This window comes from Uranotaenia lowii, chromosome 1 (genome assembly GCF_029784155.1).
Source record: "Uranotaenia lowii strain MFRU-FL chromosome 1, ASM2978415v1, whole genome shotgun sequence".
NCBI lineage: Eukaryota > Metazoa > Arthropoda > Insecta > Diptera > Culicidae > Uranotaenia > Uranotaenia lowii.
The window spans coordinates 181,672,140-181,689,039 of record NC_073691.1 but is presented as its reverse complement, the minus strand read 5'-3'; the positions used below and the strand labels follow the sequence as shown (position 1 = coordinate 181,689,039).

The 16,900-nt window shown below is 36.9% G+C and overlaps 1 protein-coding gene across 1 annotated transcript in view; it reads left to right on the top strand.

Annotated features, from left to right (window-relative positions):
• Nucleotides 1-7,515, top strand: part of LOC129739220 (ATP-binding cassette sub-family G member 5) — a 41,928-nt gene extending 34,413 nt beyond the window's left edge. Inside the window, exons 4-6 of the mRNA XM_055730644.1 lie at nucleotides 60-439; nucleotides 6,661-6,991; nucleotides 7,096-7,515. Of these exons, the coding sequence (XP_055586619.1) occupies nucleotides 60-439; nucleotides 6,661-6,991; nucleotides 7,096-7,396 (1,012 nt within the window). The 3' untranslated portion in view covers nucleotides 7,397-7,515. The remainder of the gene's footprint in view (nucleotides 1-59; nucleotides 440-6,660; nucleotides 6,992-7,095) is intronic.
• Nucleotides 7,516-16,900: the final 9,385 nt, after the last annotated feature.

The following is a 16,900-nucleotide window of genomic DNA, read 5'->3' as shown; positions in this document are numbered from 1 at the left end:
TTTAATCAATATAATCAATAAACCCACACCTATGAATGAATCACAACCGTTTGTCTCAGATCTCGCGACAGGTTCCTGGAATCCAGCCAACAAATCGAAGCCCTGGTGGAGCGCTTCGCCCGGGAGTCACCGATTCCGGAGGCTCCGATCAACCCGATCGGTAGCGGAAAGATCCCGCTGGCCTACGGGAAGCCGGGAGAGCTCAAGGTATGGGGCATCCTGTACCTTCGACTGCTGGCCGCTACCTTTTCGTTCGGTTACGCTGGAATGAAGGCCCTCTTTCTACGATTGTTTGCCCTGCCGGCCGCCATGGGCTTGATGTGGATTTTCTACAGCCAGATCGGAGACGACTCGCATGGATTCTTCAGCAAAAGTGGACTGATCATGACGGTCCTGGCGCTTAGCTATGGGGTCGGCATTTGGTCAACGATATGTTTGTGTGAGTATTTTTTTCCTTTTTTAACATTCTATAGGTTTAAGGCTTTTTAAATGTTATTAACTTGGGTGAGCTGATGGATGGTTGACCTACCCATATGGAAGCCAAACCACCCCAAACTGCTATTGAGGTAAGACACTACATATTTTTGTCGAAGAATGTCAAAGTAAGGGTTTGTACTGATTTCTTACACAAGTTGGATAGGAAAGTTGGGTTTACGGACGATAACTTTTCGGCTCGGAAGGATCTTTACGTGGCTTCAGAATTACTTTAGCTAACTTTCTCGATAAAGGAATGTATGAAAGATCCCAGTATCTGTTAAGTATTTTAGCAACAACAAAAGCGCATGAGTCGCGGCTTAAATGTTTGAGTTCGATGCTGAATGCGTTGTCGAAACCAGGGTCGCTGAGATAGCATATTCTAGTACAGGAAAGTGACTACTAGCGATGTTTTGTCCTAGGTTGTGAGACGAGACAATCTGTTAACCCAGGGCATTTGTCTTTCTACTCAATTAACTCAAATTAACCTTCACTATGTAGAGTCTCCAGTTGAGACCGGAAGGTGCACTGGTTTAAGCTTTTTTTTGAAGAATATATGCTTCCGAATGGATTTGAATCTGACTCATTATCTGTTGAACCGTCAAGTGAAGCGGTTCGTTTTTTTCTCTCCGTGTTTCGTTAGTTTCAAGTGTAGTAGTACGCCTTATATTACGGTTCTGGCTGACAACGGCTCACTAGCGCTTTTTCTCTCGAGAGACTTATGTAAACAGACCAAGTGGAGCAGCTTGTCTGCTCGCATTCGAATGAAAAACAAAAAGTGACGACACAACCGAAACGCGGGTACAACCGCATCCTCAGGAGATGTTCCCAAAAGGTCGCGTAGAAAAGCTGTTAAAAATAATCCCAATCACGCGATGTTGCAAAGCAACCTGCTCTCGAATCTTACCAAAAAAAGGCCATGAAAATGAAGACGTTATCAAAGAAAAGTTCCCCTTCTACCCCCTTATTAACCCCCACGAAGGAAATCGGTTCGTTAAGGGATGGTTTAACCAAATTGAAAATATATCCATTGTTCAAGCTCTACAGCACGGGCATAAAAATAATGTGTTCGGTCGGATCCAGACCTCTGAAAGTGGTACTTAGTGGTCTCTCATCAATGTTTAAAGCTGAAATCAAGCCCGAGTTGAAACGAAACAAACTTTAACCAATCCGAATCTTCTCCATTACAAGGAAATAACAATCCGGCAAGTATCGAGATGTGTTGTATCTCGAACACTTGGAAAAAGGTTCTTCTACCCTTGTCGTGCTTCGCCAAATTCGTGCACTCTTAAGCATAGCTGTCCAGTGGGAACTGTACCGCCTCGAAATCGGATTGCGAAGAGGAGTTGCCTGTTCCAAAATGTGCTCACTGTGGCGACCAACACCAAGAAATCAATAAGACTCAACAAGAAACCAACCGGGCAGAAAACGGTTTCCGCCTAATACATTGGAACGTTTCCCGGTGCTGGCTACGAGGCATGTGATTCCGAATATACCCTCAATTCCACTCCAAAACAAACCAACTCCGGTACAGGACAGGCGTCGAAATGCAACAGTGTCTGTAATCAACACACCTCCAGGACTTTCCGGTCCCACCGAGCACTCATCACGATGACACCCTCTACCTCCCGGAGGTAATCCCAGAATTCTCTATGAATTTGTTCCTAAGTCTAAAGACCTGCCGCTCTAAGGAGGACCAAATACGCATCGCCCTCTCGGTGGTATTAAATTTTCTCAACAAATATGGACCATAAATCAATCCTCAATATTTATTATTATAATTAGGTATTAATTCATCGAACATAAAAGTTTAAATGAATAGAAAAAACACGGACAAACTGAATTAAAAAATGTGGATTGGCGTATACGACGAACAAAACGACTAGTAGGTTCTCCAAACTGGTATAGATGTACAGTATCCCGGAACAAACGCATCATTGCACTTAGTGGCTCATTGAAGCCGTACGAAGTTCGGTGAATTTGACTTGCGAGTAACGAATTAGATCGTAGATTCCTCGATAGGGCACTGAAGTTCATCAAACTAAGCAGCTTAGGCGATTGCACTTCTCCATTCATGATTTTGGCGATGTATGCGGCCTGTTGAGTCTTTCGGCGGCATCCAAGAGTATCAAGACACAAGAGCTGACATCGGTCTGGATAAGCAGGAAGATCTTCGGGATGGCGCCAGGACAGGTGTCTCAAGGCGAATCTGATAAACCGCTTCTGAACACGCTCTATTCGCAGAATCCAACCTAACTGGTAGACAATAGAAGCATGTTCAATCACTGACCTGACGAGTGCACAGTACAAAGACTTCGAGCATAGAGGATCTGTGAAATCACGTGCCACTTTGGTGATGAATCCGAGTTGACGATTAGCTTTGTTGATGACTGAAGAGCGTTGAGATTGAGATTTGAGATCATTTATCTCAGAAACTCGGTTCAAAATCTAGTTGCCGATGTTATAATCGAAGAGAAGTGGCATTTTACTTCGATGGAATGTTATGACAGTGCATTTCGAGACACTAACGGACAGTTTGTTTAGTTCACACTAATCTCCGAAACGATGCAACAGCACTTGAAGTCGAAAGCAATCAGCAGTAGTTTCAATGGGAACAAATATTTTTAAATCATCAGCATATCCAATTTTGGTTCCGTCGTCTAAGCTGAGAATTAGATCATTAAAGAATAGCGCAAACAATAGTGGTCCCAAGTTACTTCCTTGAGGAACGCCAGATTGATTCGTGAATGGAAATGATAAGCTATTGCCAAGCTTTATTCTTATGCATCGCGCAGTAAGAAATGAATTCAGCCAAACAATCATGTTGTTATGGATCCCAAGCTTAGCCAGCTTAGCTAGTAGAATTCTATGATCAATTGTGTCGAATGCAGCTTTGATGTCGGTGTATACCGCGTCAACTTGTTTTTTTCTTTTCCAACTGATTCAAGCAAAAAGATGTGTATTCCAAAAGATTCGAAGAAACTGATGTGACTGGCATGAACCTGTGCTGTTCAATAGCATATATACTGCGATAAGGCGCGTAAAAGGGCATCACTTACAATTATTTCAAATAATTTTGATTCTGCTGACAAACTGGTAATGCCACGATATTGTTTCACGTTACGACGTTCGCCATTCTTAAAGACCGAAAACATGAACGAATTTTTCCAAATATGAGGAAACTTACGTTGCCAAAACGACTGATTGAAGATTCGAGCTAGGGGCAATGACATAGCTTCGATGCAACGACTCGCTTTCAGATGAAATGGTGTCCAAAAAGATCGATCGAAAATGTTCTGCAAACAAGTTGCAACACATGTCCGGGGAATTTGCAACACTTTCATTATAATACACTGAGGACGGCTGGGAGCTAGATTTTCGTTTAGAGTTAACGGAAAACCAAAAACTTCCAGGATTTCTTCGTGAACCAGATTGTAAGCGCAAAACATAGCTCTTGTGGAGTAAGGCATTGAGTCTTCTGTAGGCAGTGCTTATTTTTCTAAATCCTGGTGTTCGGTTTGATTTTTTCGGAGTTTTCGTAAACAGGTATTCCTTTCACGGCGAAGTTGTCGCAAGGTAGATGTGAAACAGGCGGTTTGAATTTGGGAACGAACGAATTCAACCACTGACAAATCACAATTGGAATGCTCAATCCATAAGGAGCAACATCTTCGAATGCGCCGCACGTGACGTGAAGATAGTCGAGTCATCCAAGTTACTCTATTCCAGTAGTCGGTTTAGGTGAGGAACATCACTTCGGATGAACTTTGTGAGTTCTTACCCTATTCTCGTAGTCACCGTGGGTGAGAATCGTCGCATTCGGGTGACGATTTTGGGTGACAACAAAGAACAAGAGCAAAATCGTGAACAACGCGCCATTTTAACAATAAATTGTAACACAACGGGTATAAACTAAGCTTGCCAGATTGCCCGGTTTTATCCGAGTTTGCCCGGACATTTGATACTAAATTTCGAGAAAGTCCGGTCCGGCCCTGTTTCTCGGATATCGTGAAAAAAGTCCGGATATTGCGCGGAATTTTTTCACAATTTTCACAAAGAAACAAAAAAATCATAGTTTTTGAGTAAATTTCAGCAAAATCGATTAACGGTATGGAAATTTTTACCGGTTGTTTCAAATAATTTCGCTGATTTACTTTTATAAACCTTTAAATATTTAAGTGTTCCAAAAAGTTTTTGGAAGTCTGCAATTACATTAATAAAATATTAATATCATTTTTTTGCATTTTTTCTTTGCTTTTATATATAATAACACCTAAATTTTGCCCGGTTTTGCCCGGAATTGGTAGGCCCGGATGGGAGTGGAAAAAATTCTGGCAACCTTAGTATAAACAAATATAAATAGTCTGTTAAAATTGTTTTCCTCCATTTGAAGCCACTTTTTCTTTTCTAAAAATCAAAATAATTTTCGCAGACCTAATCGAAAATCTTTAATTTTAAACTGAATTACAAAATGTAAATCTGATATGTGCATAAAATTTAAAATTATTACTATTTATTTTTAATTTTACAAATTTCAATAACTAAAACTTACTACATGTTCAATTTAATTTGTCACTTTAAAGGTAACTGAAAATTGAATTCTATGTTTGGATTTCAAACTTGATTGTTACTTAATCTTAAACTTAAATGATTTGGAATTATTTTATTAATTAAAATATCGAATTTCAAGTGTTGGATTGTAAAGACGAATTATTCATGCAATTTTTTTTATCGGTAGTTAGGTATAAAGAAACCCGAATGTTTAATCAGAAGGACTGGGGACTCCAATCACTTTCAGAAATAGCAAATCATCAATATGTTTTTTCAAAATTTCACCTATTTTTTCGTTATCACCTCCGGTATCCAGTGTCATTCCAATCGAGCAAAACCAAGCAGTCTTAAAGGCAGCCCTACAGCATGATTGCAAGCTTATTATTTCAAAAGGGATCAGACTGCGCCTCTTTGTATGTAGTCACTTTACCATCGGGGGACGGCTCTAGAGCTGCACTTAGTTGCCTTCGAACTTTCTGAAAACAAACATCAACCCATCTCAAACCGATGATTCTGTATGTTTCCCTAATCATCGTTTACATCGCCTGGATCGCACACACTCTGGGAGTGGAGGAGTCGCAGTCGCTGTCAAGTCTTGAATCAGATGCAAACTGTTACCATAATTTCAAATTAACATTATCGAGGCTTTGGGCGTCGAAATCAACACTTCTAGTGGAACACTCACATGTATTGTGGCTTATTGTCCGAAAAATGTACATACATGTGCGCGATGGCTCAAACCAGAAACTTAAGAACGAACATGAAATTGACGGGAAGGCAGGATCAGTACCTTATCCCAGGAGATTTCAACGCCAAAAATGAAGTTTGAAACCGAAACCGAAATCGAAATTGGCTCATCCTTAACGAAGACTTACACACAGAAAATTTTTTTGACTATTACGCGTCACTGAAACTGCAACCTTTAAAATAAATCAATCTGTACCCATCAAAACCTGTAGTTTTAAATTGTTTTCCTTGAAAGTTAACGAAGATTCATTTATTATTACAGCAAATGTCCTGTAAAAAAGTTGTACACTAAAAATTAAATGTCACGTAATTTGTTTTTCGACCTGTAAAATAACGGTAAATGTCCTGCTCCTTTTTGTTACAGGACATTTGCGTAATTTTACAGGAAATAATTTTTGCTGTGCAGAATGGTGTCTATAATATCATGGCTCCTGAGAGTCCCATATTCCACAGCAAGGCCGGTGGATTTTCCAACGTATCCAACAACATCAGCCAACCAGCAGTTCAAGAGGATCTAAGCTCCGACCACTATCCGGTACTGATAAGTGTTGGCACTGATGCTGAAATAATCAAGCGAACTCGAGTTGCCATTCGGACGGAGTGTCGACAAACACACCTACTACGATCAGCGAATCGAGACAACAGAAGACATAAATACCGCCATCCGAGGGTTCCAGGGGGCTATTCGAATTGCAAGAAGTGAACACATTAGGGCTGTGCCAGTATATTGTAAATCTATTGAATTTGATCCAACTATTTTTTGCAAGTTGCAAAGATTCAACTTCCTAATTTTCCTTGTGAAGATTATAAGAAACTATCTAAAAACCAGATCCTTTCAAGTTTATTTAAAGTTAAAATTGTTCTCCCGTTTATTCAATATTTTTTCAGTCCCCTCATGGCGTAAACGTTTCTGTCAGGAATACTCGGAAGGCTTGTACACCGGAGCAACGCTACTGATTGCCTACAACACCGTATCGATGCCGTTCTCGTTCATATCGTCGGCCATGGCCGCCTGCGTCCTCTACCCACTGGTCCTGAATGCTTCCAATCCGGACGGGCTGGTTTTCATGTACTTCCTGATTGCCCTGTGGACCTGCTACATGCTGGCCGAACAGCTCACGATCGCCTTTCTGCTGGTGATGAAGTCCCAGCTTAACGCCGCCATTGCCGTCTCATACATTCTAATCATTTGCGTGTCTCTTGCCAGCGGAACTGTACGGTAAGCTTTAGTTGTACAACATACCCCGTATTCTAAACGCCCGACAGGTATGCAACCGAATGAACATAATCTAAAACTTTTGCTTTTTCCAACTTTTTTTTCAGCTCCCACAAAGGTCTCTCGCCCTGGTTGCAAGACAACGCCAAGGGAGTGCACACCAAGTACGCCAGCTCCCTGCTGCACACCGCAATCTTCACCGGCCGGCGAATGCAGTGTACCCCCGGAAATGGCATCGTCTGTCCGGTGCCAGCCGACTTCCTGCTGGAACGGTTGGGCAAGGCACAGCCGCAGGAGACGACCGACATTGCCGCCAGCATTGCCTTTGCCCTGGGTCTGTGCGCTTTCAACATGATTCTGTACCTTCTGCCGATGCCCCGTTGCGTCCGACGGAAGTTTCGAGATTAGAACCTAAATCGAGACTTAGAAAACTAAGGAATTTGACTCCTACAATAAGTTGTATTTATTTTAAGAAAAACTCACCATTCATTTATCGATCAATAAAATTATCCTTTAAAGTCGGTCTATGATTTTTTTAATATTTTTTTTCTTTAGAACTTAGAAAATGGCATGGAATCTTAACGCTTGTCTAAAAGACTAAATTTTTCGGAAAATTTCAGATTTTGTTTGAACACGTGGATTTTCTTTTCTCAAACATACTTAAAATAGAACAAAGTTAATCTGCTATATTCAAATTATTTCCTTTATTGGTAAAGTTATGCCAGCTTTCGGAGGTTGGATTGCATTTTGCAACGGTCCTGGTATCATGAACTGATGGCCTTTCACAATATATTTACTTACTGTTGCGGCACCAGACCAAAGATTAGTCCAGTATGCCGCCTTACCAGAAACTCCCTCGCTCAGAATCAACACCAAAGCCAGACACAGCAGGAACACAACAGGTTTCATTTTTCACGGATAAGGAAATATTTTCGGCTCTAAATCGACAGTTGCTGTAGTCAAGTAGCTGAACAAACCGCGATCATCGAATGATGCCTGTGCTTGGACGACACGCGTATTTCACGGTCGGGAATATTTATTCAACTTATATAACACACAAAAGGTCGTCAGAGAAGTGTTTCTCAATCTAATTTGTCGCAAGAAACTAAGTATGTATATCGTCATTATCATTTGCATGTTTTTTCCACGCGATTTTACACGGTTTATCGAATTTTGCTATCTGACGACATTGTCAAATTCAAAAAGGCCGATCCGCTTGACTAAAATTGTTGAAAATGACTGAAAATCGCATGAAACCCTCACAATATGAATATCTGGTGAAAGAGCTCAACGAGTGGAAATCGAATATCAGTAAAAAAAGATAAAAAAGATAAAGCAATGTAATATAATTAAAACTTACTCTTTACTGCATGACTTGTTCTAAATGAGTAAAGCGATTATAAATTAGGTGAAATATTCATTCTAACTCGAAAAACACAACTGAACAGGTTTGAAGCCGTTATTTTGAGTCTACACAGCAAGAAAAAATCGTGTAAATTTAGATCGAAAACGATGCACGAAAACGGAACATTGATTTTGATGTAAAATTCTATCACGGTGTATTTTTTTCCGAGGTGTAATTTTTGAGGCGTGTTAATTTAGATCGAAATCAATGCACGAGATCGGATCACAAAAGCCGTCGTGTAAAATACACAGGGATGTAAATTTTAAAAATTTTTATCGTAAATATTGATATTTTTGCTAAATATTTAGGTTTTTGCTTTGTCTTGAATGAATACGCCACATGTAGATATACATTATTCATCATTTATCATTTTTAATTCACATTTATTTCCAAAACTGAACTTAAAAAAACATTCGGAAAGCGTCAGGCTGGAATTGTTGTTACATCCCATGATTCCCAGCACGGGGATGTTTTTCGGATCAGCGTGATCAGCATCCTCAAATGGTTCCGGAATTCATAACGTTTCGGTCAAAATCACCTGCACACTTGAATTGTTCTGACATAAGTTTCTCCGGATAATTTCTGGACGGATATCAGCCGCTGCGAAAAATGTGACCTTTCTGTAATGGAGAGAAAACTAATCAGTTTCAACCACATCTTTCATTTCACGTCTCAAAAACTTACTTCTTTAAAAGATTCCTAATGTTCTCCTGGAGCTGCTGTGTAGTCAAAGTTATGGCCCATCACAATTGAAAAACAAGATTGGATATTATTGATCTATTCCTATAGGATTTTGATATTTTTTTTCAAACATTATTCACTAGGTGCAGGAAGATGTTTGGGATTGACTCAGATTATAAAATTTGATAGAATTTAAAAATCTGAAGAAATAACAGCGATTTTTGCATTATATCTGCATATTTTAATTGATATAAAACTCATGCATTGAAATATTGTAATAAAACTAACTTGGGTAAATTTCTTTTATTGTCTAAACATTCTATGTCAATCTATAATTTTTATGCATTTTAGAGATCATTTGATTCCAGTTAGTTTTGTTTTAAAACACAATATGCATTAAGGAGTTTAATGAAATAATATAAAACAAAATATCACAAATTAAAACAAGGTACAGTTGAACATTTCACCTCCAATTGCATCACTTTGCAAACGCTGTAATAAATTTTTTATTGTGTATTTTGCTTGAAAATTTGTATCGATATAGCTGAAAGTGTATTGTGTACAATATGTCTTTTTATTTTTTCTAAATTTCAAAAGTTGATAAAAATAGAATCCCACTGAAAGATACGGCGAAAATTTAGTTTGCGCAAACTAGACGTAGACGATCGACAACAATTAGTTTTGTGATTAAACATTATACCAATTAAGGAGTGTATTCGAAAAAAAAATCAATACTTTGTTTTGTAAATAACTCTTTAATGCCTGGGTGGAATTCAATGAAACTTTTAGGGAAACTGCCTCGTAATAAACTGTTTACATATGCAAATTTTTGTAATATTCTGTTAGGTGGGAATTGAAAAAGCGTCCAATGAAGAAGTTCATCGACTCAAATTTTCGGGCGTCACGTGCGCCATCTATAATGTAGGGTAACGGACTTATTTTGGACCGGGTACATATTTTGGACCACCTTGATGCTTTTTTCCAATATTTCTCTCATAAATCAAGTTCATTATGAAAATTTTGAGCACATATAGATAAAGATACTTCTTATGATTCGAATCATATCTAATATTCCATTCAAATAAGCTGATCAGGAAGAGAAAATTGAAAATAAAGTTTTGATTTTTTACAATTGGGCCGAATCAAGCCCATTTCAGGAGGACGTGCCATTATTGGTGCCAATTTCTAAGAGGTTTTCTGCATAACTGTGATGGATTTTAAAACTAAAAACATGTTCACAGCTATGATAAAACACATTAAAACTAGTTTGCAGGCTGGAAGACCCAAAAAAACTTGTTTTGATAGCAATTTGACCCATGTCGAAAATAGGTCCTACTTAATTCCTTAGGGATTTATTTTGGACCACTCAACATAACCTAGGTATTAAATTTGCTGTTAAATGTTCATGAATGTTATAATTCATTTTACGATGATATGAAAAGAATTATGCACACTATTTCAATCGCTCATTATAAATAAAATTTGGAATTTTGGATTTATTTTATTTTATTAACTCGTGAAAGCCTAAATCCGCCTATACCCCGTCACTTCAGTCGGCAAAAATCATGCCAAACATTCTTTTAACTTACTTTTTGTGCACTTTGCTTTAAATTTCGTTAATCTAATAATCCACATAAAAGACCTATTTGATAAGCAGTTGCCAAAATCTACAGCTTAATTAAAGAAGCTTGAAAACATGAAAAAATTGACATGCACCAAGTTTTTATGAAGTCATTATTTTTAATGCTTCATGAAAAATAATTGACAATTTGGTCTAGAAGGCACAACCACTCAGGGTTGATTTTCGAAAAAAAAATCTTGGTTAGGTAGTAAAGACGAAATATAAACCATTCTTAAAGGAGGGGTTGGGAAAAAACGACGACAAATCGGCAAATATGTAACGAGTTTAATTTTTTTAATAGTTGAAATATCTCAGTTAATAGTAGAACAATTTAAACAAAAAATATATATTGAACTATAGCTATAAGATAGCCTTAATAAGTTTCAAAACTAAGGAAAAAATTGTTAAAATAATTTAAAATTACAAGCGAAAAAATATTGAAAATCTAGTTTTTCAGCCCCTGTGGTTATGCAATTTTTGAAAGTAAAAAGCTATTGGAAAATTTACTCCATCGTTAATTTTTTGTCGTAGAAAAAAAGTTCTTTTAAAGTTAATACTGAACTTTTCTAAATTTTTCAGAGAAAAAAATCTGGATTTCAGATGGTTAAAAAGGTCTCATAGTTCTCACACATTATATCTATTTTGAATCTGGGTATTCTACAGAACTTAAGCTAAACCAAATCCATTAAGGTTTTCGAGATCAAGTACATCAATTGATGTCGCGGAGTAGATGATGTCAGACTTTCTTATCTTATAATGGCGTCGCCTTAAGAAGATTTGCGTTCTTAAAATTGATCCTAAAGAAAAGCCAACTGGCCAGTATTTAACACTGCAGAACAAATTTCGTCGAGATTGCAGTGTGCTAACGTGAACAAATAAAACTTTACTATTTAAAAGAATAAGAAAGGAAAAGAATAACTGAATTAGTCGCATAATTGCGCTTCAATAGCTGTCATATATATAGCAAAATTTAGAAAAAAAACTTATTGAGTTTAAGGGTGGTCCAAAATAGGTACAGAGGGTGGTCCAAAATAGAATCCTGGTGGTCCAAAATACCGACCAGAGTAATGATCGAAGAAACGAGTTTTTAGGCTTAAATCTTGCTACCTTGCAACAAACGACGATATGTTTCGATAGAAAAGGCCTTGATATTTGTAATGAACGCATAAAGCAGTCAAAAATTGTAAAATATACTTTTTTATTTCAGAAAATAACATAGCCACTTCCCAAAGCGGTCCAAAATAGGTCCGTTACCCTATACCATGAACAACTCTTTTTCCAAATCAAGGCTCTTTTTGATTATTTATTTTGTTTCCTGAAGCTTGGCGTTCAAAACTATTTTTTTTTTACTTTGATCGAAGTTTTGCGAAGTTTTTAACATAATGTCCTCCTTCGGCAGGAAAACAACATATTTGACTTGTTATCACTCCATCTTTGTTTTCGAATTATTGCACCTTCCCAGATCCAACCAAAATAAAGTATCAGCTTTGTAGGAATTGTTGTTATTCAGGTAAAAAGGTCAAATTTGGAGGCAGCCTTCTTCATACATATATAGTTATGTAATATTGACTGATTTTCAGTTTTCACAGATCTCTAGCTATCTCAAGTGCTAGACATCAATTTTAATTTTGTCTCCTTATTTATCTCCGGAACATCCAGGCGAGACTTATCAACAAAAGGTTTTTGGCTGGCAATCTGCCAGGCGCTCCCTAAAGAGTTCTTTTTGTTGTCCATTGCGTAATTTGGCAAAATATCTTCCCGCTAGTGAATCCAATATTTTGCGCACGATTTGACCACCGTATTTTGTTGATTTTAACGGCGAGAAACTTTTTGAACCGTGCATAAATGGAATCAGTCCTGTTTATAAGTCAGCTAGACGAGCAAGTAAAAAAATCGTTTATCCTTCCCTAATCGAAATTTTTGCTTTGCGCTTGATAAAAAATCTCTAACATTCCCTACGCACAAAATTTTCGAGGCCAGAATTTAGCAAAATTTTGCTCAAATTTGACCAGCTAGAAACTTAGCAATCAATTTAGCAATAATTTTTAACTAAAATTTCAGCAAACGAGAAAAAAGTTAGCCGCCGCAGTTTTTACTCAAATTTCTAGCAAAAATCGGAGAAAAAGTTTGCCCGGATCCGTTTCTTGTTTCTTTATTTTTTTCTCTGAAGAATCAGAGGAATGTTTGAATATTGAATAGAATACACAAATTTTATTCAATTATAATTTATTTTTCACATTTTTTAATATTTTTTTCACACTTTTCCGATGCTGGGAACGCACAACTGGCGAGCGCAATGCCATGCCACTTTCGTCAAAAAAAGCACCGGGGTGTTTGCCGGAAATTCCATTTGTGGTCCTCTTTCATTGCCGGACTGTTGCGGGTTCATGTTGCAGTTTTAACCTGGTAGAAGAAAACAAACACACAAATTGAAAATAAAAAAATTGAAGAATCTGAACACTTTAAGATCGGACCTTACCTGTAAGCATCCGGTGTCGATTAAGCTACCATTTCGTCGTGGAGTTGGCTACCACCAGAAACGAACATCCGGAACCACACTTAATCGCGATAGCTTTTTATTTTTCTCCCAACTGGCGCGGCGGCTGGTGTCTGTGAACAAAGCGGCTGAAAAACCTTCGTTTTACTAAAATCAAGTAAAATGACATTTTTTTATTACTAAAATCAAGTAAATTTAGCTGTTTGCTAACTCGGCGGTAAAAAAATATTTTTGTTAACGGAAAGAAACAGCGAAATTTTGCTAAGTGGAGCCCCGAAAGTTTTGTGTGTACCTTCATAGAACGCTTCTTACTACGCAGTTCTGAAAATCAAATGAAGAAGATTTGAGGTCCGGATAACTGTTCTATCCGTGGTAAGGACCCATAAAATTTTAAATACAGGTTTGAGCGGAATCTCTACACTTCGATCAGGAAACTTCGGATTAACACCATACAAATTTATGACCAGAACCATTTTACAATGTATTTTGACATGGAAGTTAATATATTATTAGGTTACTGGTAAAAAAAAACAAATATAATTTTTACAGTTCTCAGTACGCGTAAAAAAAATTTAGGAGTTTAGCGAACCAGATTACAAAATAAAATAATTCCGAATTCAATTATTATTTGTACGATCAGGTCAGAAATCCTAAAAATTGTTCAGTAAATTGATAATAATTGTTGTTCATTTCATTACAGGACACATCCGTGGAAATAATTTGAATTTGGGAAAATATTTAATCACGATTTGAAATGTGTATTGTCGATTAGGAAGAAATTATCCAATATTTATTTCTCTACGTACTTAAAATAGAACAAAGTTAATCTGCTATATTCAAATTATTTCCTTTATTGGTTAAGCAATTCCGGCTCTCGGAGGTTGGATTGCATTCCGCAACGGTCCTTGGGTAACTCCGTTCATGATCTGATTCCAGTACGACCCAGCATTATTACTTGTTGAGGAAGCACCGTTCAAAATGTCGTTCCAGTATGCCGCCTTACCAGAAACTCCCTCGCTCAAAATCAACACCAAAGCCAGACACAGCAGGAACACAACGGGTTTCATTTTTCACGGATAAGGAAATATTTTCGGCTCTAAATCGACAGTTGCTGTAGTCAAGAAGCTGAACAAACTGTGATCATCGAATGATGCCCGTGCTTGGACGACAAGCGTATTTCATGGTCGGGAATATTTATTCAACTTATGTAACACACGGAAAGTCTTCATAGAAGTGTTTCTCAAACTAATTTATTGATAGTAACAATTTTTTCCGCAATTAATCTGGTTTTATCTCTATAGTTATTTTTTCTTTTATATTTGATCTAGTTCTATCCATTTTTTATTCTCGTGCTTCATGTTTTGTCGTATTTTATCTTGATGCATATGATATAATATTGGTTTATCTTGTTTTATTTTTATTAACCATGTTTTGTCTTGTTTAACCCAGTTTAATTGATTTGCTAGTTTTATTTTGCTTTTTTTGTTGTTGTATCTTGTTTTATTTTGTTTGATTTTGTATTCGTCTACCTTATTTCATATTTTATGAATTTCTTTTAACAATCAGTCGCGAATTATTTTCCTCTCATGGTAACACAGAACAAAAAACTACAAACTTCCAGGTTCCTTCTGATTTTGAACTACTTCAATTTCTCAGCTGTTTTTTTATTAATTCAAAAAATTATAGACATTTTTTTTCACATTTTTCGTCTTTTATATAGATTTGTTTTTTTTTTATTAAATTAATTTTATAATATTTCTAACATTTTTGAGTTCTTTACACCATTCTTTTTATTTTTGTTTTGACTGAAAATTGTTTCAGAAAACCGTTAGATTTTTTAACAGTATCAATATTGAACCGTGTCAAAACCGAGAAAGTTTTGTTCCTACATCAATCGAGCCTATAAAGAGCAAAAAATCATTTGAATAAAGTACGTGAAATAAAATTAAAACTTAAAGTCAGGAAACCAATTTCACCAAACTAACCGATTACGCGATCGAATTTTATTTAATTAACAGAGAAAGTTCGAAAGTAATTAAGCCAGTAAATTTTCGCGCTGTCAAATTTCGGTTAAAACACCGAATAAATTGATAAATAATCTACATCACGGTTTTGTCAAAAGAAGCGTCAACTATCTGTCTTTTTTTTTCTTTATTTCAAGCCACAATCTGAAATATCGTGTGACAAAGTAAGTTGTTTAAGGGAACTGGACAAAAATCCAAACACTTTTTTTTATAATTCAGGTAAGATTTGCAAATGTTTGCATCACAGTTTCAAAGCTTCATAATTTAATGGCCGGTGCGCAATTTATGGCAGTTGCTAGTAAAACTTTACTCACATTTTTAGTGCCGATCGGAAAGCTTCTCTTCTGCTTGGGAAAGGAATTAAAAATTTGGCATCAGAAGTTGAGTGGAAATGAAGGCATTTGTGTGTGTGTTTTTTTTTTAATTCATTTCTCGGACCACGCCAGCTGCCGGCTGTCATTCGCCGTGGTCAGTTTTGGACCATCATGTGACCACCATTAGGTTTCCACGAACCAGTGCGTCTCCGCGAGATGATCTGGGCAAAATTGGCAACAGACTAGTTTCGCTTGTCCTCATCTTCTCATCAGCATTTTAAGCATCCAGATCCGCAATAAACAAAACCACAACAACAACAAAAACACTCATCTGCTTCCATTATTGGTGATGTGACCTAAGAAGATCTTGGCTAATTCGGCTGAAGATTCAGCCAAAAAAAACTAAGGGAAAAACTAATTGTAGCATTTGGTAGATTGAGCTACCTTTAGAGCCAATTTGTGCTCAAGCAAGTTGAGTTCTTACTTTGAATTACTAAGAATTATTTTTTTCTTCGCCCAAAAGAAGTATGATCAATCGATCCGATGCAATTTAGCACATGGCCTTAATTTGTTCGCACCTTCCCACTACCCTTAGATGGATAAGTTTGATTCCGTGAAAGTAATCGGATCGGAAGTATTCAGCTTTAACGTAGCAATTAGCCCGAGCCGAGATGGGTTGCAATCACAATCATTTTTTTTCCTTTCGACTGATCGTCGTGACTGATGTTTTCGTCCTTGGAGCATAAATTTGGAGCTTAAAACATAACCCCTAATGTCATGTTGGAAGTTACGTGGCATTCTGTTCGAGCTTTGTAATAGAAATTAGAAATTTTAGACCAAAACTCTTGATTTGAATTTAAGTGAGAATTAAAGGATATTTTTGATGAAGAAGGCCAACATTTTCACACCATACCCAGTTACCAGCTAATAAACAGCTTATAACTTTTTTTCCTTATTAGATACAAAGGTAATGTATTCGACAAAGTTGTTCAGCGGAAAATTTTCTTTGGAGAACTTATAAACTGACACAAAAACCAAAAACAGACTCGATTCCACTGAAGAAACAAAAATTATGTTGATTTTTCAGTACAAAATATTCAATTTTCTCATACAAACCGAAAAGTTCAAATTTACTCATAGGAATGTTAATAATAAATACTGCAACAAATCATGGATGAGTTTTGAACCAAAAAAAGCTTTTTAAACCCCAAGGTTTGAGAAATTCAAAAATGACCCCAAATCAACTCAGTCTAATAAGGTATAAGACAGGATACATTAGACCTGAATATTATTTCTCAGATACCTACCATGTTTTTTTTAAATAAAAACCCTACTCAGCAAAAAAATGTAACGATGGACGATGTAATTTC